Source organism: Aptenodytes forsteri, unplaced genomic scaffold (genome assembly GCF_000699145.1).
Source record: "Aptenodytes forsteri isolate BGI_AS27 unplaced genomic scaffold, ASM69914v1 Scaffold3, whole genome shotgun sequence".
NCBI lineage: Eukaryota > Metazoa > Chordata > Aves > Sphenisciformes > Spheniscidae > Aptenodytes > Aptenodytes forsteri.
This window is the reverse complement of record NW_008795283.1, coordinates 1911458-1935768: the sequence shown is the minus strand read 5'-3', so window position 1 is coordinate 1935768 and position 24311 is coordinate 1911458. Positions and strand designations below refer to the sequence as shown.

The 24311-nt window shown below is 41.9% G+C and overlaps 1 protein-coding gene across 1 annotated transcript in view; it reads left to right on the top strand.

Moving 5' to 3' along the window:
• Positions 1–24311, top strand: part of SMOC1 (SPARC related modular calcium binding 1) — a 114793-nt gene that overhangs the window by 23131 nt on the left and 67351 nt on the right. The window contains 4 exon segments of the mRNA XM_019472077.1: positions 398–569; positions 8760–8872; positions 19465–19564; positions 21814–21861. Of these exon segments, the coding sequence (XP_019327622.1) occupies positions 398–569; positions 8760–8872; positions 19465–19564; positions 21814–21861 (433 nt within the window).

Below are 24311 nucleotides of genomic sequence, written 5' to 3'. Positions count from 1 at the left end.
AGTTTCTTGCACCTCTGACTAAAATTGTCTAGTACCAGATACTGTTTGCGGCAGGGTGCTGGGCGAGCTGGGCTCTTGTGACTCAGTATTGCCCTTCCCGTGTGGGTTGTGTTTGGCTTTGCACATCTTATGTTTTCAGAGGTGAGGCAGAGTGAGTAATGTTTCCGTTCTATTAAAGAAAATGGAACAGCAAAGACCCTTAATTTTTTTTTTAAAGATGTACGTGTTTCATTTTAAGTTCCCTTCAGGCAAAGTCAGCTTTGGTAGGCAGCTTAAACTGCATTATAGACCATATTGCTATTGTCATAAAACCAAAATACACTGTGCTCTGTTTTGGGAAACCAAACAAAACCAATATTTTTTTTTTTCTCCCTCCCTCCTTTTTTCACTTCTTCAGTTTTTAATAAGCGACCGTGACAGAGACCCTCAGTGTAACCTGCATTGCTCCAGGTCCCAGTCCAAACCCCTCTGTGCCTCTGACGGCAGAACATACGAGTCAATGTGTGACTACCAGAGAGCCAAATGTCGGGAGTCAAGTCTGAGCGTGACACATCGTGGCCGGTGCAAAGGTAGGTGGATTTCAAATGCCTTTGAGGGGAGGAATGGGAGTCCTACCTTACAAGAAACTGGATTCTTAGACCTTTGAGTTTAGTACCATGCTCTGTGAGTAATCTGACTGAAATTGTGCATTCATGTGAGCATGGGTATCTGAGTCTGCGTTTAGGTGGCAGGAGTAAGAACCAACCGAATTATCAATGAAAGAAGGCAAAGGAGCCAGAGACATCACTGAAAAAGGGCAGAAATATGTGTCTGCAGAGCAGAAGGAGCTGGCCCCATGGAAATGCAAAATCAAATCCTAAAAGAAGAGATCTTCCTTGCTACCTGTGCCAGTGAGGAACTGAGATACCTTTGAGTGATAGGAATGCGGAGTGGGGAAGAATGTGTGGTGCACATTAGATGTCTAGTCCCTTTTCAGACATACACAGCCTTTCTGTGCTGAACTAATTAAAAAGACAGAATGCGTGCAAGGCTTTACATGGCCTCTCTTTTGCCTGTTTGCTGTTACACATCTACTTAAAAGTGAGAATATTGTTTTTCTCTCAATTCAGCTCTTCAGCATAGTCTAAAGATGAAGTTGCAGCTTTTTTAAGGAATATTGGTGTCTTGTCACACAAATGGTTTGCTTCTGCAGTGAAGTGAAAAATCAAGTTCAGTGCATTTTCTGAGAGCACAATTGACTCAGAGGGCAGATGGCACAGATGTTTTTAGCAATTGGTTAAAGTGACAGGAGAAACTCATTAAAATCCCCATGGAAGGATAAATAGGCATACATTTAAGCCTGACTTTTGTTTATGAAGTTTTTTTTACTATTATAAAAACGTATCTTTGTCAGAATTACTTGTTCTAAAATGGAAATCCCTTTTCAATGTATTGACAAGCTTTATAGTTTAGGTGAATTATGAGCATGACCTCAAATATTTCTCTCTTAAACAGTTTCTCATGGGGAAAAAAGCTTATTTGTATGATTTTTTTTTTTTTTTTTTCCTCCCCTTCACCATTGGGTTGCTTTATGGCAGCTTCTCTCCCATAGCATAGAAAAAGGCCTTTGAATCATGCTGCTTTCTGAGTACTGGAAACTCAGAAGCTTTCTTCCCAGGGCCCAAGAAGCGGTTGGACTGTTCTTGCAAGTGATGCATTTTTGAGTATGCCATGGTTTAACCCCAGCCAGCAACTAAGCTCCACACAGCTGCTCGCTCACTCCCCCTCTGTGGGATGGGGGAGAGAATCAGAAGAGTAAAAGTGAGAAGACTCGTGGCCATGGGCAGGGAGGTGTTCAGCCATCTCCAGGAAAGCAGGGCTCCATCACGCGTAACGGTTACTTGGGAAGACAAAACACCGTAACTCCGAACGTCCCCCCCTTCCTTCTTTTTCTCGCAGCTTTATATGCTGAGCATGACGTCATATGGTGTGGAATATCCCTTTGGTCAGTTGGGGTCACCTGTCCCAGCTGTGTCCCCTCCCAACTTCTTGTGCACCCCCAGCCTGCTCTCGCTGGTGGGGTGGTGTGAGAGGCAGAAAAGGCCTTGACTCTGTGTAAGCACTGCTCAGCAGTAACTAACACATCCCTGTGTTATCAATGCTGTTTTCAGCACAAATCCAAAACACAGCCCCATACTAGCTGCTAGGAAGAAAACTAACTCCATCCCAGCCAAAACCAGCACAGAGTATCACAATAAGAAGTAGTAGGGTGGGAGTCCTGCTTTTGCTTTCATCACTTGAGCAGAGTGGCTTAGATAAGCAACTCCGTAGCTGATACTGGCTTATAAACTGGCACTGTTCAGTTGCTTAAAACATGGGATCTGAAATGTGGTACATCCATATGTAAAAGTGTCTGTTTCTGGAAGTAGAGAATGTTGATTGCCAAACTATACAGCCTACTGTATATTGTGATTGCAGAGTCCCAAAGAAGTAACTAAAGACTTTTTTGTTTTAAGCGCAGGTAAAGTATACTATCCATTCTGCTCTCTCAGACACAACTGAAATGTTTAGCTGAAACTACTCATGTTCTGCTTTCCTCTTTCCTCTTACCCAGTGGTGCTATACAGTACCTAATAACCTGGGAGTGTTTGACAACTGCAAGTCTTGCTTTTAAACCACTAATACTCCGTGAATCCCTGGGAAGTAGGAATATTCATTTAACTATCACATTCAAATTTAACCTTACTGCTAATTTCCATGCGTGCTGCTATTGAAAGGCATTTTGTTTTTCTAGTTGCATTAGGAATATGACCTCTAGTTGTGCATAAAGATCACTGTTCTTGGCAAATACAGACAGTTGTGAGACAGGTGTGCCTAACTATAGGTGGTTGGCCAGGTCTGTATCTTGTACTCACACAAAGGAAGGTATCATCAGCAGTGTTTGAGCACCTTCTACTGCTGCAGTAGGGCACCAGGTTTACCCTGAACAGCCTTCATTCCTTCTGCATGACAGAGATGCTCTATGGGGGAACACCCATAGAACTGGAAGGGATCTTATGGGCCATCAAGCCCAGTTACATGCAATTGTCATAGATACCGTATCCAAGAACTTATCTTTATGAAATGAGCAATTTTAACTTGTGCTTCCTTCTCTGAGGGGGGAAAAAAAACCCCAGGTAACTAAAATAAGGAAAAGAGGAAGTATATTGTGGACAGCAAGGCATAGTTCTGCACCCCAGATTGTCATAGGTTTCCAATTTCATATACTGATAACTTGAACTGTGCTTGTGCCAAGGCAAGCAGAATGGTTTCCATAGCGAGAACAGAACCTTTTTGGTTCAGCTTAGCTCTCTGCTTTCTCTCAAGAAGCTAAGGACCTTAGAAGATGAAATCTTGCGAGCCCTTTGGGAACTATAACTCTTATTCAGCTCTTGCTCCTTGCTAGCTTCCTCACATGCTCTTCAATGAAATTCCTTCAGTGCTAAATTATCTGAACTCCCTCCGAACCCTCACTCACACATCACAAAGGGTTAAAAGTCAGGAGTAGCTTCAAATGATCAAACTACGGCAGCCATGACAAATGGAGCCTCATTGAGATTCCAGAGAATAGTTCCAGATGGCTAGCTGTGTGTAAAATACACAGACGAGCATTCCTACCTGGATCTTTTGTCAGCAGGCATCTTAAGATCTGATGTCAAATAAGAGTTCTGCCTCAAAACTTTGAAGATATGAAGGACAAATACTTGTTAAGAGTCTTGGCAAGCTGTCAAGATTATGCAGTAGTTGTTAGGGTATATTGCATATCTGTGGCTTAAAACACATTTAAGTTCTCTGTTAACTGGTTGGTTTCTAGGAATTTGTTTGGTCTATTTAATTAAAAAAAAAAAGGGGGTGGGAGTGTTCTAAAAACTTCCCTTTAGATTTATAATGGTTGGTTTTGAAAGTCTGCTGGCAAAGAGCTTGTTCTTAGATCACAAGTCACTACGTAGAATGAACCTATCTAAGTTACTGGTGGAAATTGTAACAGGGGTCTTCAGCCCATCTCCTGGGACACCTGGATGAACACAACTTTTGGCTAATGTGCTGGGAAGGAAGGTCTCCTTCTGACTAGTGAGGGTTGTTTCAAGGTAATCTTCCTCTTCAACGAGAACAGTAGGTCGGACAGGAGATGATATTTTGAAATCACTCTTTTTTTTTTTTTTTGTCCACTTGCTAGATCCATGTGTTTTGAACTTTCTTATTCCTAGTCAAGGGAGAATAAAGTGGATCCCTCCTTGGCAGCAGTTAGTCAATAAAATCTGAAATGATGCTTTCAATCACTTTGCAAATTTAGGCATGTTTTTAGGTATGCTCCAAATAAATTAGGGAACTCTGGAGTAGAAATGGTATGTGGGTATCAAAGAAGGAGCAAAGCACATCAGCATGAAAGGAAAGAAGTTGGAGATTGCAGGTATAGGACTTGTCAGAAATTAAGTGGAAAACAATGGGGAGCGGAGAATGATTGACACCCTGTAGGACAGATGGACATGTTTTTGTAGTTTGCTCAGGTTCCATTTTTGCCTACTTTAGGCAGACACAGATCACTGGCTGGAGTAAATGGGTATGAATGTGCTGACTTCAGTGTGGCTGGTCTGCTTCATGCCTGGTGGGGACCTGGCCTGTATGTGAGACAGTTACCTAATGGAACTAGAAATAGTTCAAAAGCTGCTTAGATCAATTTTTGCCCTTTGAGCTTTTGATAAAAACAAAGTAGAACTAAAATTAAATAGCTAGATTTTTGTGGTTGCATTGTGTAGATTTGCTGCTAGTGTTATGTGGATGCCTGGAGATGTTTTACTTTGTGTTATTAGGATAGGTTGGGTCTTTACACCATGATGTTGTGTGGTGTCAAAATTGCCTCTGCCTGTTAAAGAGAGGATGCTGGAATTCTTGGGGCCTATTCAGGAGTGTACTGTGTATATTATGAGGGACACAGTGGTCTCATTTGAATAAACTGTTCATTGATAAGATCAACCATGGTAACTAACCGACTTCATTGCAAAATCCAAAATTATGTGCATCTGCATTCTGCAGATTAGGCCACAGATGTCAAAAACATCACTTGTAGTTCACAATCTCCTAGTTGCCAGCTACCAACTTGAGAATGTATTTTCTTTAAAGGGCAGCTTTCTGAGCTGTAGTAAATCAGTCCTAAGTTTGAAGATATTTAAAGTCAAATTATTAAACAGCTCTGCTTTTAAAAAAGTCATCCTATTTTGGTTTTTCACCTTATGTATGGGAGGGGAGAAAGTCCTATTCAGTCTGTCTGGACTGCAAAACTGGAATGTATTAATGCCATTCTGTTTTATAAGCTTGGCGTTTGATACTCCAGAGAACATTTTTAAGAAGAGGGAAGAAAAAGTGCTGAAACACTCAGGTAAACAATCAAAATGCAGAACGTGGTATATGAATCTACATCGTAACATCAGGCTTTAGTAAAATTTGTAATGCATCTTATTTGGGGTGAGCTATTTGGCAGCTACTTTTTAACACTTGGCACTTATGTAATATTTTACATTTTCTAATTAACAAAGCAAAAATAGCAAGGTGAAGTCATCCCACTGAAATCACATGTTGATGCAAACATTATAAAAATACCAGCCTGTGGAGTGAGGAAGAGAAGGATTGACAGTTCTTTTAAAAACAAACTGGTAAATGTTGATATTAAAGGCACTGTTTTTACTGGAACTGAACTGTGAAATGACAGACAAAAAAGATAGCGGTATGCACACACCTCTTCAGCCAGCACAGTATATAGGTGGTTGTTCCAAGTCAAGGCTGTAAAAGGACTGGCATGACCTTTGGAAATCAATGAGGGAGGATGGTAGAAGTAATCAGGGCCGAGTGTTCATGAACAGGAGAAAAATTGTCTGTTTTCTCTGCGCTTCAGCAGCAATTTGTGAAGAGATATCACTTGAGCCAAGGGTTGAATTGCAAAAGAGGATGCTGCAACAATGACGAGCTCTTAAACGCTGTGGTGTAGTGGTGGTGTGCTACGCAGTGTGGTCTACTGGGTGGTAGTAGAGAGTTCAATCTATAAAGGCCAGTTAAAATTGCCAGGAGGGACATAGTCACCTTAGTAGTAACATGTTTATATTATCTTCTCCTTATAGTAAGGGCTTGATTGTGTGCATGTTTGTCTGCTCATTAGACAAATTGGACAAAGATCTGAGTTAGTCTCCCCTCTGCCTGGGCTTCTAATGTATTTGTACTACAGGGGATACTGCAAAATATTTGTTCCTACCAGCTATGTGGTGAAGCATCCAGTTTCAGTCATGTAGTTGTGAGTGTGCCAGCGCTAAAGTAGATGCTATGTGGAAATGCTTTACGCTTCTGTTTTATGTTCAGGAGAGGAACCAGATATGCCTGTCTGCAGTCCTGTATCCTCAAATGGAGAGACTAGAAAACACACTTTCATGTGTGAATCTGTGCTTTGATTGTCATGTGAGAAATTTGCAACTCTTTTTTTTTTTCTTTCCTTATACGTGCAGATCTGCATAATCTATGCTGATTTTTTTTTTTTTGCTACTTAGCCGTCTCCTGTGAAACAGAACTTGAAGGTGGTTTTTAGTCGGACAGCTAGCTATAAAACAGAAGGTGCAGCCATACCATCTGGTTTTGTAATAAGGTCCTTTGTCATGACAAACAAGATTAGACTCTTAAGCTTGAACAGGAGATCTGCAGGTGATAGATGTTCCAGTTAACAGCATTGCCAGTGCTTCCTTTTCAGCTGAAAGAACAAGCATGTGTTGGAAGGGTCAGTACTGCTGGCAGGACTGTTCGCCAGTGGAGGGGTGCAAATAAGGTCTGATCATCTGGTCACTTTGGCAAGCAGAGGGAAAAAGGAAATTCCAGCTTAGAGGTTATATCATGGCTAATTAGAAAAAAAACCTGCACCTCTAAATTCAGTGTAAATTTTATTCAAGAAAGTGTTTTCATTCTGTGAGTAAAAATCTTGCTCTTTATACAAGCTCATAATAGGTCCACCTGAGATCAACGCTCCATGTGCTAAGGGTATTGTGCAAACACCCCACAAACAAATTACAGTCTAAAGATGAGAGTGACAGGATCATGAAGGGACACAAGGTCATAGGGAGGTGAGGTGACCGACTTGTAGTCACTCAGTGGGTCAGTGGCAGAGTTGATATAGGCACTCTTGATTTGTAACTCAGTGCCTAAGCTACAGGCATCTGTGCTGAATACTATTGCTATCAATAATGACTTTTTCCAAAGAGAAGGGTTTGATTTCCATAATTTCAGAAGACTTGTGAAATCCTCCTTGGTGAGTAATGTGATATGTTTAAAATGAAACTGTGTTGGCAAACCGGAAACTTAGTCTCTTGAGTCATCAGTTGTGTAAATAAAGTACTCAGCTTGAAAGCTTTGGTCTATGTCTTTATCAAAACTATTTACAGCATTGTCCTTGGTTTCTGCATCTAGATACGGTTAGATGGAAATCGCTTCTATTGCAATGCAATGTGAATTCAGTCAATCTGAGAACCCAGACTGGCTTTCTAATTCAGTGGTGGTATTAGTGATTCTGTTGTTGAAGTTCATGTGATCTGTGAAGCAGAATATGGGATCTTCAGGGATCCAGTGGAAATTTTAACCAGTGTGACTTCCGTGCCTGGTAGAATGGGGATTCAACCTTGATCACTCTCTATGAAGCTGCTGAAAGATTCTGATGATCAGATTTTGCAGTTTCTGCACTGAAAAACTTTCTGTCGGTGGATTAATGGGAAAAGGAAGAAGGTGCTAGTCCCTGTGTCAGAGTCCCATGGAAACAGATGTTTGCTGGTTTTTTTCTTCTCTTTCTAGACTGAACAGCAGTACTGTTAGACATTATGTTTTTAAATGTAAACACTGAGTCAATCTGTATCTCTGCAGGGCAGAACTCTCCTCTTTGACTCATCAGTCATACGTGTTAGGCTTATCTGAGTCTATGCTCTGTAACAGTGAGCTGGACCTGGAAGGGGTTAAGGTCATGCTACATGCTGCCATCATCTGAAATAAGTGCAGAGCTGAGATCTTAACCCCTTCAAGCTCTGCTTTTTTTGCGCTCTCAAAAAAACCAGAGCAATGTTGGTTTTTTTCTTGGCAGTAAAGTGAGTAACTGATAAGAGAAAGTATAATGCACACCTGGCTCTACGCACTGGGACTAGAGGTGGAAGCTGTGTTTCAGGAAAGCACAGGCAATGGCATATCTACCTTACCTGAACCACACAAAGGTGGAAGTTCAGATGGGTGGCTGGTTATTTTAGCATCTTACTGGGAGAGTTGCTCAGAGAAGAGGCTTTGCTGGGGCCATACCTTCTTCCACATTGCTCACTTCTGGGCCTGAATTACTTGGCTTATGCTCAGCCATCCAGTTTCAGGCTGTTAATATTAACAGAAACACAACTCCCCTCTGGGAAGGCCTTTCACTGCGTGGATGTTGTGTTCCAGCACTTGTTGGAAGAAGCTTCCAAAGCCCTTGGATGACCATAAAAACTATTGCCTAGGAAATTAGGCAGCTCTTCATTAACTGGCTTGTAGTTTGATTGTCCAGGTTCATATTTGTCTTTGGGATCATGCGTGCTAACTCCATAGCTGCCTCATTAATGTGCAGGTAATGGTCCTTGATGCCTTATGTTTGTTTGTTTGGGGTTTTTTCCCCCTGCAGCTGCATGGTGCATGTGGTAGCTTTTGAAGAGGCCAAATGGTGTTTGCAATCTAAGTGAGTTTTGCTTTTCCCTTTGTAGATGCTGGCCAAAGCAAGTGTCGATTAGAGAGAGCTCAAGCACTGGAACAGGCAAAGAAGCCCCAGGAAGCAGTTTTCATCCCAGAATGCAATGAGGATGGATCATTCACGCAGGTAAAATTTCTATTGGCTTCCTTCAGCCAGGCTCCCAGTGGACTGCAGGAGATTCACTGTTAAGGCATGAGCCAAGTGATGGTAGCAGCATGGGTACACACTCTGACTCAGTTACTCAGGTGAAAGTGCTGAAAGCTGGGGGCTTGTTTAACCAACTGGAAGCTTTGATTCGGTCACCGTACCTTGAAAGACACATACATATGTAAAGGCATCCACCTCCAGTGTAGCGCAGAAACAAATGGCATCAATCTCCAGCATAGCACAGAAACAAAACCAAGTTGCATGGGAGGTCAGTTTTCCCTGAAGATGAGCTGCAAAGACAGCTGTGGCTCTCGCAGAACAGGGTGGACCAAGCTTCTGCTGTTACCTGTGCTTCATCTATCCCAGCAAAAAGAGTGGCCTATTGAGCATCTTCCTTCTGCAGGGTACTTGTTAGTGACAGACTCCTCTTTCTTGTTCTATGCCCTGTAGTGGTTTGGGGGTCTGGCAGAGAGGTGATGAGTGCTTTGTTTGGGTTTTTGATTCTTCACTGTTCACTTGCTGAAACTAATGATGTGCTGGGATTGCAGACTCTTTCATAATGCTGCTTCTCTTGAGAAGCAATTATCTCAGGAGGGGTAGCAGAGGAGGCTTATGGTTTGGCCATTAATATCTGTGAAAAATGAATAGTCAGCCCTGTTCACTGAGCATCCTTCAGAAATAGTTGGACTGGGAGAGGTCCTACAGAATTTCAGAGAAGTTGAAGTAGTTATGGCAAAAAGAAAGCCCTCATGAAGGAGATTTTGAGAGGAAGAGTAGTTTGCCAAGGCAGGGTAGAAATCAAGAGTAATACTTGGTTCTGTTACCATTAGCATATTGAGTCGTGTCCCAGTGCTCACTGAACTGGGTGTTAAAAATGGCTCATGTGCAGTTTCCTAACAGGTAGGAGGAGTATGCTCTCTGCTCAGTTTGGCATGCATCTCAAAAGCCAAAATCCTGCAACCCTGATGACCTCTACTTTGTGAACTTGGGTAAATCACACAACTTTTTTTGCCTTAGCTTCCCTATATCTAGCACTGCCCTAGAGATCTTGTGCCTCAGAAATTGTAGGATTCGTTAGTTATTGTTTGCAAAGTCTTTTGAAGGTAAAAAAAATAATTCCAAAATATAATCAATATTGGCTTCAAAAAGACACAAAAAGCTTTGGGGTTGGTTCAAACGCTTTGTGATGCCTGGAGAAAGAAAGGAGAGATTTTTTGTGATAACCTACCAAAAATTTTTATTCCCCCCTCAACCTTACCCTCCCATTATCTGGTGTGGGAGTGTTTTTGTTTTGTTTTTTAATGGTGAAGTGGGAAAAGTTTTATCCATCCTGCCAACTTTGCATACTTCTTTGGAGCAGCATCATATTTGTGTGCAGTGTGGACCATCTTGGGAAGGTCGGGGTAAGAGAGAAGGTGGCTGCAGTTTCTGACAGTCTAACAACACTCAATTGTTGAAATTTGATTTTATGTAGAGCTGCTCAGGTTATGTTGGCACTGGAGGGGAATACTTATAAAACCTAGCACAGTGGGCCAACTAAGTGTTCCATATTAAACTTTATGAAGGAAAGCTGACTTTCCAATGTCTCTGTCAGCTGTCCGTCAACCTCTTGGAGAGTAAAGTACGGGATGCAGGTGAAATTTTTATCCTAATAAGCTGGATTGAGAGTGCAGTTGATAAAGCTTTGTTTCAGACAGGTTTATTTGGAAGGTTGGTACCGGTGCCTGGATGGCGGAGCAGTTGCTGGGCCTCTTTCCTGCACATTTCCTGGCCAGTGTGGGTTGCCAGTGGAGGGGCAGCATGAAACTGCTTACAAAAATTGTGTGTTTACAGCTGGCAGCCAAGCGGTATTTCACATTCTTCCTCCATTCAGACCTATCTGTGAACACTAAAATGCTTTTGTTTTACCTGGCATGATAAAGGAAGCCTCTGATCCCTTTATAGCTAGAATTAACTGAAATTCATATCATTCCCTGGCTCGTAAAAATACCCCGTGTTCCACATACTTCAGGAACCAGCTTCATCATTTATATTGCAGCATTTAAGGTCATTGTCCCTGCATAAGATTGGAATGAAAAACAATGTCCGAGTAAGCTAACTGGTTTCAACCTGCATTTGAAACAAATATTTCCTTTAGCTTCTGGTCCAAATGAATTAAACTTTGATTTTAAAAGTATGTATAAAAACTAGAATTTTGGTGAACAGTCTAAACAGTTTTTGCTTCCAGGAACTCATTAATAGGTCTCATCTGGTGGAGGTGGTTTGGATACTGCATCTCTCGTGCAGAGAATTGGCAGCCCCGGCTTCTGCTCTGCAGGGAAGCTGTGTAGGCCAGTTCTTGAAATCCCTGAGGCCTTGCTGAAGTCAGCTCTGAACTGTTATTAGTTTATTCTGGTTCAATACCCAGAGAGTTGCTCCATCCAAACTCCAAAATCTCAGTTGGGAAGTCCAGAACAGAGCAGCATCTCTCAACGAAGTTTCTAGGGGAAATACCCACCATGCTCTTCAACCTTGAATCCCCATCTCAACAAGAATCTAAGCAGATGCATACGCTTCAGGGTATACCCTGTATGTAGAGTTGGCTAGGGAAATCTTTTCAACAACTTCCCCCCCTTCTATGTAGCTGTTATTGGAGGAATGTTTTGGGTAGAAGAAAAATTCTGATCAGAGGGGAAACAAAGATACATGCATATATTTAGAATATCAAATGTCTTAATTGTTTTAGCACTCCCTAAAGATGTGGATGACTTGCTTTAAGGTCTTGAGCTGAGCCTTTTTTTTTTTTTTTTTGTAGATGCATACACAGTAGGTGTTCAGACCCCCATCATCATCCTTGCTATCAGACTTCAAAAAGTCTGGGGTTTTGTCTAATTAATTGTTGCAAATTCTTGAAAGTTTTGGAGGAGTGAAAAACATGAACAGTGCAGGTTTGGGAGCTGCATTTGGTAGTGGTAACCGTATGTCCACAGAACCTGTTTGGTCTTAACCAGATTGAACTGTTGCTTTTTTGGTTTATCATCATCCTCTTGATTAGAAACTAAATTGCAATCACTGTGGGTAAACACTGAAAGCAGCACTAAGTGAGGCTGTTCCTCTGAAAGCAGCTCAAGTCTGCCCTTTCCAGCTCCTGGAATTGCATGCAGCACAAAACTGTGTGAATTTGGGGCCTGATCCACTGCAAATTGGATGGGGCTGTAGGGTGGTGAAGAGAACATACTACTCCGCTGTTCTGTGACAGGCAGCGGCTGCAGAGGGGAGACCATGCTCACCTTATCTCCTCCTACTTCCCTGCAGGGCAGCTGACTCTGAGACCCAACAAGTTAGATGTGGTAACAAGGGTGAAAAGGAAGAGGGCCTGAAGGCAAAGACCTTGGTTTGGCTTGCATTTAAACCCTGCGTTAGAGATACATCCTGTGTGTCTTAAAGACTTGTATAATCTGTCTTTTTTTCATTGTCTTGTAAAATCTAGACTGAAAAGAGGTGTTGCCACCAATTCTATTGCTTGGATGGCCAGTTTTCCTAGGCATGGCTAGTTATAATGGGTTTTGTGTACTGCATGAAGAGGAGCAGGCACCTGTTAATTCACTGGTTTTCATAACTGTTTCTATGCACCATGTGTGCAGCTTCCCTTATTCTGGGAGTTTGTGTATTGCAAAGATCTTATCAAATCCTTTTTTAGCACTGCTTACACATCTAAAATGTGGCATGGATTTGCAGCATGGAAGAGGTGGTGGCATTGCAGGTATGATGGGATGACTGTAAATGGGAGCAGACCTGATGAATTGCTCTGGAATTGCTATTTCTTTGTATTTCAGCCTGCGTGTGGAATATTACTTCCTGTAACTGTCGGTCTCTTCTCCCAAGTAACAAGTGATAAGACAAGAGGAAGTGGCCTCAAGTTGCACCGGGGAGGCTTAGATTGGGTATTAGGAAAAATTTCTTCACCAAAAGGGTTATCAAGCATTGGACCAGGCTGCCCAGGGAAGTGGTTGAGTCACCATCCCTGGAGGTATTTAAAAAATGTGTTTAGTGGTGGACTTGGCAGTGCTAGGTTAACAGTTGGACTCAATCTTTTCCAACCTAAACGATTCTATGATTCTATAACAAAAGCTCTCTGCACTTAGCCCACAGTAATACAAGCATGCAGATAAAATTTGAGTTATTCGCAACATAGAATGTTTGTTTGATATGAGTAATTTGAATAATTGTATAAAACTGAGGTCACGTACTGTTGTGCAAAATTGGACATGACTAAAACCAGTTTCTGTTCCCAAGACTTGCTCTCTCTTTTTTGCTGTTATGCTGTATTTTGCATAAATGCCATTCCCCTTCCATGCCGCACTTAACCTGCTGTGATCTGTTCTTCATAAACAACAGGCTCTATTGGGTAATCTGCACACTTTCTTTTGCTGCCTAGTGCCATTGGGCTCGTTGCCATGGGCTGAGACTTGCATTCTTCATAGTTTTCCCCCAAGCAGTTTTTTTAGAAAAGGTTGCTGAGGTTTTAAACGGGATCCACTTCAGACAGATTAATATGAACATGAATAATGTTAACCTTGCTTTGGGGCTGTAGTCTTGTGGGGCTTTTTGTGGTGTGTCTTGCTATTTGCCGCCACTTTCCACTGTCTAGCTGTGGTTTCTTTTCCTTGCAAGTCTGCATACAAGTGACTGACAGCAGGTCTCCTTGGAGAGTTTCTTTGAGTTTAGGGCTCTCAAAACTGCAGCTGCTGGTGCATTTACTATGCAGCACTGAGATTTTTCTTAAAGCGAGTGCATCAGTCAAACCTGTCATCTTATGATGGGATCAGTGACTGGGCTGACTTTGTCAGAGCAGTTTTCCGTTATCAGATAGCTTCCAGAGCACTCCCACATCTGGTAATACAAGTCTGTTTGGAAAGAGTGATCTATATTACAGTCCATAGCAATAGTTTCATTCTGTGCTATGCTAATGCGTGTACAAAGTAGTGCTTTCTCCTAAGTCTCACAAACAGACCGCTTTATAAAGATGTGGGGAACCCTCTCAGCCTTCAGTGTGACTTCACGATCCAAGTCTGTTCCTCTGCATTGGCTAGTGTAGCATGATGCTGGGCAGAATTACAAACTCGTTTCTTAATGCAGCATGGTGCTGCGGGGCACCGTGTAGACATGTCCTGCATTCCCTGGATGCTGTCTATTCCATTATTCGGTGTTCATACTCTAGCAATACTAAGCTCTCAAGGACTTAACCTCTCCTTTCAGAAGGAAAGAACACAGTCTGTCTTGCTAGATTAAAGAAACTCTTTCTTCATAAAGAATCTGGGCTTTAATTAGTATATGGTTCTGGCTTTTTTTATTAAAAGATATCCCTTCTATGAAAGACTAGCTGGAGCTCTCTGTGAATACTGCTCTGCAGATTTGTCTGCTACTTATGCGCTTGCTTTCTTCCTGCAGCTCTCATTGTGTTTCTCGTTTGTATATTGAGCTAAAGATAACCCATGGATGGGTAAGGAGGTAGAAACTTTGGTTATATATGGCATTTTGTCAAAGTACCACCACTCAAGAAAGCAAAGGAACAGATTCTTAAAGCAGGAGTGGACATCCTTAAGGGAAGTGACAATGTAAGATCATTCTTAACTTTAAAGGGTCACATTCTGTGTCAGAAGCAGAGAGCCTCTCTTGGGGATCCCTCTCCTAAGCTAAAAATGGTATCTGTGCCAGAGTGTGTGTTGGGAATGCCCTTGACCATAGCTAAGATTCTTTTGCCACAAACCACTTCTTTCCCTGGTTATATGAATAGTGAAATTCCTGTGGAGCAAGCATTTCTTGAATGGTGCATAGACTTGAGGGAGGTGGTTGCTGCATAAAGCCCTGGTGGGAATATTTGTCTGCACAACATCATTTGGGAAGAATTAAATGTGAGCAGGGAACAGAAAAAGTGACGAAAATGATTTAAGGTGTTGCAGTCCCAAAGAAGCTCGAACTTAAGATGCAGACTGATTCATAGCTCCCTAAAATTGTCTGTAAAGGCAAGGCAGGCTTCTGACAATAGACAGCTGACTCTTATTCTAGCAGAAGGTATGACAGGATCCAGGGTCTAAGCAGTACAACAAGACATTTAAACCAGAACCGAGGCATCACCACTTAGAGTTAGGATAAATAGCCATCAGGCCAGTGTGCTGATTGTGTGCCACTTAGGTGGGTTCAGAGGACTTTCTAGATGAGCCTCAATGGCTTGAACAAAGGAAAGGCTTGATTAAAGAATTGCTGTGTGACACTGTGGCTTCTGCGCTCTGGGCTAGACCAGATGACTTACTGGCTTGGAACAATTTATTTAGCTGTTTTTACAGTGCTTACAAGGAGCACCTGGGTGCAGCCAGGGTTTGGAGTCTTGCCTCATGCTGTGAGTGCAGGCAGTAGCTCTGCTGCCTGCCCTCACCCTCAGCAGAGCCGTTCAAAAACTGGATGTGTTTTTTCTTCTCTCATAGAAGTATTGCTTTGAATGCAGAAGGAATGTTTTTCTTCCCTTCTCCTCTCTCTCCTCCATTATGGAAGGAGACAGGAAATGTTTGTCTTGCCTGTGATGGGATAGGAATCGGTTACCAAACTCTTCACCTGAACAGCAGTGAAAGGCTAGTCTGAGTGTTGCTGTTCCTGTGCTCGGCCCAGTGCTTGTCCAAGGTGCTCTCCAGCCTCTTAAAGCAAACTTTTGCTTTCTATAACTCCGTAGTGACTGGTTTCAGCCGTCACAGCATTACTGCTTTGCCCCTGTTCTCTCCCTCATACATGTGCATGCAATTTCTCTCCCATTTACAGTTTATGTTTTGGAAATAACCCCTTGATCCTCCTTTGTCAAATGGCTGTAAAGAGATGCTGCTGCTTGCTTGTTGAGAAGCTTTGGACTGCTTGGGAATCTGATTCTGGCATTGCTAGTGAGATACTGCAGAAACCCAAACAGTGGCGGCTTTTTCCCTCAGGAAATTAAGAGGCAGAGGAGTCTGCCAGTGACTGTAATTTTAATGTTTTCATATTGTAATGAACTTGATGAGAGCAGGTGTTTATTCATGTGGCCGGTGGCTAGTATGTTAGCTGCTGTTTGATTTCACACATCGTAATGGCAGGGGAGAATAGAGGAGCTGCTGCTACACTCTTAATTTGGGCGGTGGTGGCAGAGCAATTCTTGTTGGGTTTGTCCCTCGTGCTTTTTATCCTTCAGTTGAGGCACAGTTGAGATGGCATATCTCACCCCTGAAAAATAGGAACAGTGTCCTGCAAGATCAGGGATTCAAGTGCTTGCAGGGCTTTAAACTGCAGTTTGATTTTTTTTTTTTTTTTTTTTTTGGAAAGTGTAGCTGTTGGTGGGGAATCTGTTGGAAGACCTCAAATGATTTGCAGGTTTTATTTATCTGTTTCCCTATTATGTAACTTAAAATGCTCAGCTGTTGGACAGGTGTATGTTAATTTGATATGTCAAACTCTGTCGTGTGCCTTTCCAGCAGTAATGAGTATTCTGTAGCTGCAGCTTGGTTAGCAGTCAAGTTTATTTTGTATATAAAGTTGATAATGTATTTTCTCTGACACAGAGCTTAGCTTTAGAAGACTGAGAGCCAAAAAAAGTTGAACATACTTTTTCTAACATGTATTTTGATAGAGCCCAAATTAACTCAATAACTGAAGATTAGATCTGTGCAGTAAACAGGTGTCACTTTCACGCAGTTACTCTTCTGATTATAACAGTCTTTAAAAATCTTGCTACTATGGGAGTAGGATTAGAATGAGGTTGAATTTCAGGTAGAAGATTTAAATGGGATTTAGAAACAAACTCAAACCTAAGATCATTGGAAACTCATTGGAAAAATTTAAAGTAAAACCCCGAATTCTCAAGGTCCTTTACTATAGGTGCTCTGGGATAGTTGACTCCTTTTACAGAGTTTGTGTTTACACACAGTGTTTAGAAATGGTACTGGATCAGCTATTGCCTTTACATTTTTTTCAATGCCATACCAGTGCTATGTAACTTGATGGAAAGTATATCAGGTTTTTTTTTTCCCCAGCCTTTAAGCTGCAAACTGTAGGCTGTAGGCCACTATTGTTATGACACCTAAATATGCTGAGACCTGGTCAGGTATCATGGTGAGAGGTAGGATCTCTTGACATGAAGATGTTCAGGAAAGCCAACTGCAGTGACTTTTGAGGTTTCTGAAGTGTCCATTCTTCATGGGGAGTTGTCTGGCCTTTAGGATAAGGGCTATGATTTCATTGCTGCTATTATCTGTAGTAGGGAAGTCCTTTGGTGCTGCAATAGAACATGTGGTTGTTGTGAGAGTGCTGTCAATCTGAGACTTATTTCTTTTAATGACAGCGGGGGAAGAAGGGGTCATGGGATACCAGTCCAAGGAAGGCCATCATTCATTAGCTTAGTTATTTACAAAATTACTTTGCTTTTATGGATGTAATGTGCTTTGCTTGCATAAATGAGTGTATGTAATTGGTAGCTCTCCTTTGAGATGAGTTGCATAACATGCTCTTAGTTAATGCGTCTTTCCTAAATTTATGTCAATACATGTTTTGGACTCCTCTGCCATGTACTTTGTTATTTTCTGAAGGCTTGGCTGAAGGACTATCAAGTCACTAACACTTGAATTTTTTAAATGCTGGGTACACTGGATTTTTTCTGTAATGTAACATGGAATGGTCTTGCCCTATGAATTCAAGATCCTATCCTGGAATTTGGCTTCATCTCTGGATAAGATTTTTACAATTAATGTTCAGATGTAAAGACAGCTTCTTGTGCTGTTGGGAATGCAATAATGTGTGTGTGATCAGCAAAGATAAACACTAAACACAGAAACCCAGGCAGTTCCATCACACTTGTTTTGAATGCGCAATTGATTAGATTGAGCAATAAGAAATATTTTGCAACTTGATGATTGTTAATTATATTCATAGTGCTTTTGAGTAATTTGCAATCAATTTTGTGATATATTGAGAGAATAAAAATGAAAGTGTGCAGATAGCAGTGACAGTGACTTTAGTAACATGGGTACATGAGATTATTGTTGATTTTGGCTGCTAAAAGTGAATTTGCTTGAGGCAAAATGGTTGCTTTGCACTTCAGTAAAACCCAAGATAAACACGTGGTACCGTGTTATAATTGCTCTTAGATCATGTTTTATGTGATGCTCAAAGCCTTTTAAAAAGCCTGTCATTAAGTCTCTGAACAAACTGCTACCTTAGGGAATCAGAGCCAGCTGTCAGCAAGGGGGAATGACTGTTCTAGCTCTGGAGGATCCCTAATGAAGGGAATGGCACAAACACCCCATCACTCTTCTGTGTGGAGAGGACTGGAATGGGAAATCGGCTTCAATGAACGTGCTTGGGAAAAAAGAGAGAATGGACAGAATTAAATTTAAAGTCAAATAAAAAGGAAGTTTCTGAAGTGATCTCATTTCATGGCTTTTTTCAGAAATGTATTGAAGCAGCCATCTCCAGCTTATAGTAATGTAGACATTTCTGTACCATTTCAAGGTGCTGGAAGTATTGATGTGCACACTCAACCACAAGTGAAAGTGTGGCTAGAATCCTAGAAAGAATTTTGGAAACTGTTAGTATTTACACAGATGCCTGTATAATGATCATTTACTTGTCTCAAGGGAAGTCAAAAGGCATCCTGAATTTCATCCAAATGCTTGGTCACTCTCTGAAAGCTGAGGCAAAGGCTGTAATTAGATTTATTAAGCTGGGTGAAACTATAGTGCCACTGAACTAATACCTGTGTAGATGCTACTAAGACCAGTCTGCTAGATCAGGATTTATCTATTCTCACTTTAGAGATCCACATCTGAACTAGTTATTCTGGTGTCCTTCTGTGGTGAAGGGCGGAACTGGGCAACTCTAGATGTTCAGTTCAGATGTAGAGCTTTAAAGTTAGCAAGATGAATCTTGTGCTGTGTACCTTTTGGCTCGTTAGAGCCTTCATCAAATGTTCTTAAGTCCTTGTCAATACATGAAGAGCAAGCATGTTGGATCTTGCTCCTGCTGCCTAGGTTGACATAGTAACAGGAGAGAGCTTAAACCTATCTGGAGAGGGTTTGTTAACATAACAAGTCAGTGTTGCATTTTTCCAGCCATGTTTACTGAACAAAATACTCTCGAAATGCCCACAGAACGCTGTTCTCAAGCAGTGGCTGTGGAACTGGGCCAGGATGGCCTTTCCTCATACCAGCTGGGATGCAGTGGGACAACTATTTAATGATAAATAGTAAATGGGATTTAGCAGAAGGTGGAATGAGCTGAGACACAACTGCTGCATCCCCAAACTGAAGTGTTCTCAGCTGACTACTTGTAACTTCTTTTGCCTCCTGAATTGCAGCTAAAGGAGTTGGAGTAGCAGAAATAACCTTTCTTTGGGGATGGAGGTGAGGGGAGAAAGAAAAGATAACAATATCAAAGATACTCTTCTGTGTGACCTCCTCACTCTGAAGCATGTGTTTCATGCGTCTGGGTTGAGACTTCTACTAAGATGCTGGATTATAATGAAAGTGGTGGGTGATAGAGTGAGAAATGAAATGCCTGCTCTTTGTTTTATCAAACAGGTGCAGTGCCATACCTACACTGGATACTGCTGGTGTGTGACACCTGATGGCAAGCCTATTAGCGGCTCTTCTGTACAGAACAAAACTCCTGTATGTTCAGGTACTGTGGGAGTGGCTTCAACAAATACTAATCTGATAACTGAAGGGGTTTGGGGAGAACGCATCCTGTTCAGAGTGCTTAATCTTTTCAGGTGACTTGACCAGTTTACCCGATTTAGTACTGCAGTTGTGCTTGTATCTCCCTGTGTGCTTGCTGGTATTTGGAAGCTGCAAGGGAGCTTGGACTGTGGCATGTCCACCCCACAGTTAGGGTACAGACACTCTTGCAAGGCTCACTGAGAAAAACGGCTAAGATAACAGCTGTGGTAGCCAGGGCAAGAGTCGCAGTGTTGCTGTGTACACCAAACCCAGAGGTTCCTGTAACAGATAGGATAACTTTTTTTCATGAGCTGTATTTTAAAGAAGTGGTTCTCGGGCTGTATTGAGTGGGCCATGGAGTCATTTTGCCTGCAGAGTGACTTCAGTTCAAAGTTTGATAAGGTGGTTCTGTGAGAAACTGGTAGTTGTTGACTACTAACCCCCAAATCTGGGGTCCTGCTGCTGTAATGGATTTGGGTCTTCTGATCATGTTGCTCATTTCCAGGATCCCCATGTTTGTGTCATGGGGCTGGACAGCACTGGGCTTGCACCAAGCTCACAAGAGGGAGGTCCAGAGCCAGGCCGTTACTCGTGGGTTTATTAAGCAACGTGCTTCTGGGCTCTCAGCCTGACACTGCTCTGTTGCCCTATGTTTTACTGGGTCCAAATCCATCATTTTCTGTACTTAAAACAGAGTGGTGATGGATGTTTGTTTTTTCCTCCCCACCATTCAATATGGCAGCCCACAGCTCAAATGGGATGAGGTTGGGCTCTAGATTTTCATATGGCCCTGCAGTGTTTGCCCTTTAGATGCAAACACGACAGCAGTCAAACTTTTGGGTTTTTTAATCCTTCTCACTTTATTTAGTGTCCTCTTGGCTGTAGGGTGTTTTGTGGTAATAAGCAAATGTAGTGACTTGCATGAGGGTTTGAGTTGAGTGGGAGAACTGTCTGGGAACCAGTGAGTCAATGTAGCTTGAGGGGATGCTTGGTGTTTCACAGGTACATGGAAAGAAAATAAGATTAATATCCCGTTTTTGTGTAAGGTGAAATGCTACAGTAATTTGGCTTAAACCTTAGAATATGACTTCCACCATTCCCAGTATATGGTTATGGTAGGGCATGTTTTAGAGTTTTGCTGATCTGTTCATTTAGTCTTGAGCTGTTTATAAAATTGTGTTACCAGGAAAGTAAATTCATGGTGTATTGTAGGACACACAGATGTTAGGCCTATGATGACTAACATTGGGTATGTGCTTCCTACTTGTAATTCAGTAGCAGATCTGTGATGAACTGGTCTGCAAGTGAAAATGCCTGGGCAATAGAGTTTACATTTAGAGTTTGTCTTGACCAGACTCTTGGGCCTGTCAGAGCTGCCTGCTTTGCAGCTGACTTTTGATCCATGTTTCCTGAAGGATCAGTAATCACTGGAACTGTTTAGTAATGGTGCACGGAAGAATCAGTTTCCTGGGAATAAAGCTATTAAAAAAAAAAAAAAAAAAAAAAGCTTGTCATAATTTTATACGCTTTGGTAATGGATTTGTTCAAAAAGCTTTTATTATCAGTTCAAGTTTTAGTGGAAAACTGGGTGATGAAGCACTAAAGCAAACTGCAGAAACAAGTGTAGAATCATATATATTATGTGAAGACCTAAGTTATATTAAAAAACCCAAGTTGTGTTCTATTCAAGTACATGCTGTATCTTATTCAGTGTCCCTTTTCAAACAGCTGGGGATGTTCAGGGGTTGGTTGAAATCCATTTTCTGCAAATTGTCCCACTTAATCCCTTTCCTTTAGAATACTGCCCCTTGCATTCCCTGCACACTCTCCCCACCTGTTTTTGATTTGTTCTTCCTGACATTTGCAAACGAAAGAAGTGACTCTTATTGATCTTTCCTTCTTGCCCTTGGATTTATTTCAGGTTTCTTACTAGCACACTGCTCTGAGCTCTTTCAAATCACTGGACCCAGCTACTAAAGATTTCTTGTTTACTCTCACCCTGATTTAATATCTTCATGCATAAAACTTCCTTATGCTATCCCAGTTGGTTGAAGCCACAGGCTTTCTGATGAATCCTAAACTGAGCTGTTGGCAAGCAAAACAGCCACTTTGTGGGTTGAGATATTGACTGTATTAATGTGACATTACATGTTCTGTGTGATCATGCAGCATCTAAATAGATGTCTCTTCTTTCTTTTTCCTCCCCTTTAGGTTCTGTAACTGATAAACCATCAAGCCAGGGTAATTCGGGAAGGAAAGGTGAGTGGAGTCCTGTGCTTCAGCAACTTGTTCTGTAATAGCAGCTGCCCAGCCAAGTCCCTTGAGATAACTCAGAACCTGGGTTCCTAACCGTCTCGGTGTGCAGGAAGCTTATGTGCCTTTAGACCTTCCCCTTTAGTAGGAAGAATAAGATGACAGTCTGTTGGTGCACCACCCTGTGGAGTAGAAAATGGCGCACTCTGCTCTGTGCTCATCAGCCAAGATGTAGTACATGAAAGCAGAGGTTCCCAAAGGGGCGGCTGGCACAGAATAACCTCTGCTTGTTCACCTTGAAGTTGACTACTGAGCATTTCTCAGTAAAATCCCTAGAGATTAGGAAGGCTATCAATATGACTAGTACACTGGGAGTCAAGAGTGCCAATGTCGTGGTTGTGGCTTTATATGCATTGAAAGGTGCTTTTTTTAACAGAGCCTAAAACCCTCTGGCCGGCTGGAGCAGCGCTGGATTAAACCCTAGCTGTGCTTGGAAACATCGCTCTTTTGTGCATTAGGCATTGGGTCCTCCTTCTTTATGCTCCTTTCTCCAGTCCTTGCCCTTTCTTCAGCAAGGCACTAGATGTGTCGTTGTTCTGCTTCTGTGTGTATTCGTAGCCCTTCTCTGTGTCTTCTGATTTGCATTCATTGAAATAGTCTTGGGAGGGGTGACCACTGAAGTATACATTGATGAGCAGTCAAGTTTGTCTTTAGGCCCTCTCCGCACCCTGATTTTCAACCCTTTTCCCCTCTACCTCCCATTCAGAGTCAACTTTTTTGAGTTTGTCTCCTTACTACAGGAAAACAGTGCTGAATGCATCCTCACTCCTGCTGGTGAGGATGAAGGCTGTTTCCTGGGAGAAGTTCCTGTTTTGATATCTGAAGCAGGATTTTTACTGCTAATCCTCTAAACCAATTATTCCTGATGCTTCAAAATGCAGGAAAATGCCTACCTTGATGCCAACACTTTAATTTGAAGAACATCTTCCATGCTGGGACTGTCAATCCAGTCCTGAAAACACTTAACAGGAATCATAGATTGCTATGTTCAGAGCAGTGACACATTTTGAGCATATCTGCTCTCCAGTCTATTGGTTGTGTATAGTAGCTTAGGAAGGTAGGGAGAAGAAAGATGCAAGGAAAACTACTTAGTTAAGACTGAATGCTGAAGCCTGCTTCTTATGTTAGATAAGGATATGTCTCTGTAAACCTGTAATTATGTGTTAATGTGTAATTGGCACCTGAAAGCATTGTTATCATCCTGTTAATGCAATCATTGCTAGTCTAGCCTGAAGTATGAGCAAATCCACTAGCTCTTGAAATCTGCATTTTCGAGCGGGGGCTGTTTGTAGGCTTCCTACCTGAGTAGTCCTGCTGTGTTCTTCTAGAATTGGAAGCAGCTGACATTGGATTTCATCAGACACAGGAGCAAAAGAAGAAAACATCTGAACTTGTTTTTCCCACTTTACTCCCTTTATTAACTCAGAGGTTGAAACATGCAGAAAAAGAGAACTGTTAATGGAATGAATCAATCTAAAATTTGTAATATAAATTGATTCTCCTTGGTGCTGCCTGTGGCATCCTGTTTCAAGAATGGTACATTTGGTCACGTGGCTGCAGAAACATCCTATGCAGTAGCTGTCAAGAAAAGGAAAATGTTTTCCTTTGGGCCAGCATGCTTTGAGCAATTATGTAAACTTTCTGTCCCCTCCAATTCTGAATCTGTTCATATCTGTTGGAAGCCCCTGCACAAGACATTTTGGCCTTTCTGCATCATGTTAGAAAATTCCTTATGAGCAATTATTAAATAGGTCTTTTAAAATCAAGAGGGCTTTTTAGAAGCTGAAATAACTTGGTTTAAAATTTGATGGACTTAGCATTACTTTTTTGGCTAGTGATGAATGCCTAATCTAAAAATGGATTTGGCTTTCTTATCAGTGTTTTTTCTTGACTTCAATTACCTTGATTCAACATTCCAGTATTGGGACCTGTTGTAAGGAAGTTGAAACCAAGAACAGCCTGGCTTCCTTGAAGCAAGGTGGTCACTGGAGGTCTGGTTTCTCTGAAGACTGGTGGCTAGCCAGCGTGCATATAGCCATCCATTCTAGCTGAGTGTTCAGACTCTTTCTGCAAAGATTGCTCTTTGCAAGAAGATAAAAAGGGCAGGATGAGGAGGGGTCCAGCAGGAACTGGGTCAGTGATGACCTTTCTGTTGTAGGGGCACATCTTGGAAACTTCTGACATCACTTTGGGCAACTGACTTGGGAGCTTTTTGACTTTTCCCACTGCACAGCAGACTCCTCTCTCCATCCCTGGATGAGGGCCTCTGAGTCAAAGAGCATTATCTGGCACAAAATAGGCGCTCTCAGGAGGAAAAGGAATAGCTAAGACTCTCAAAAGTGATTTCTTTTGTCCCATTCATACAGGAATGTAAAATATGGAGCTAATAAACTTTT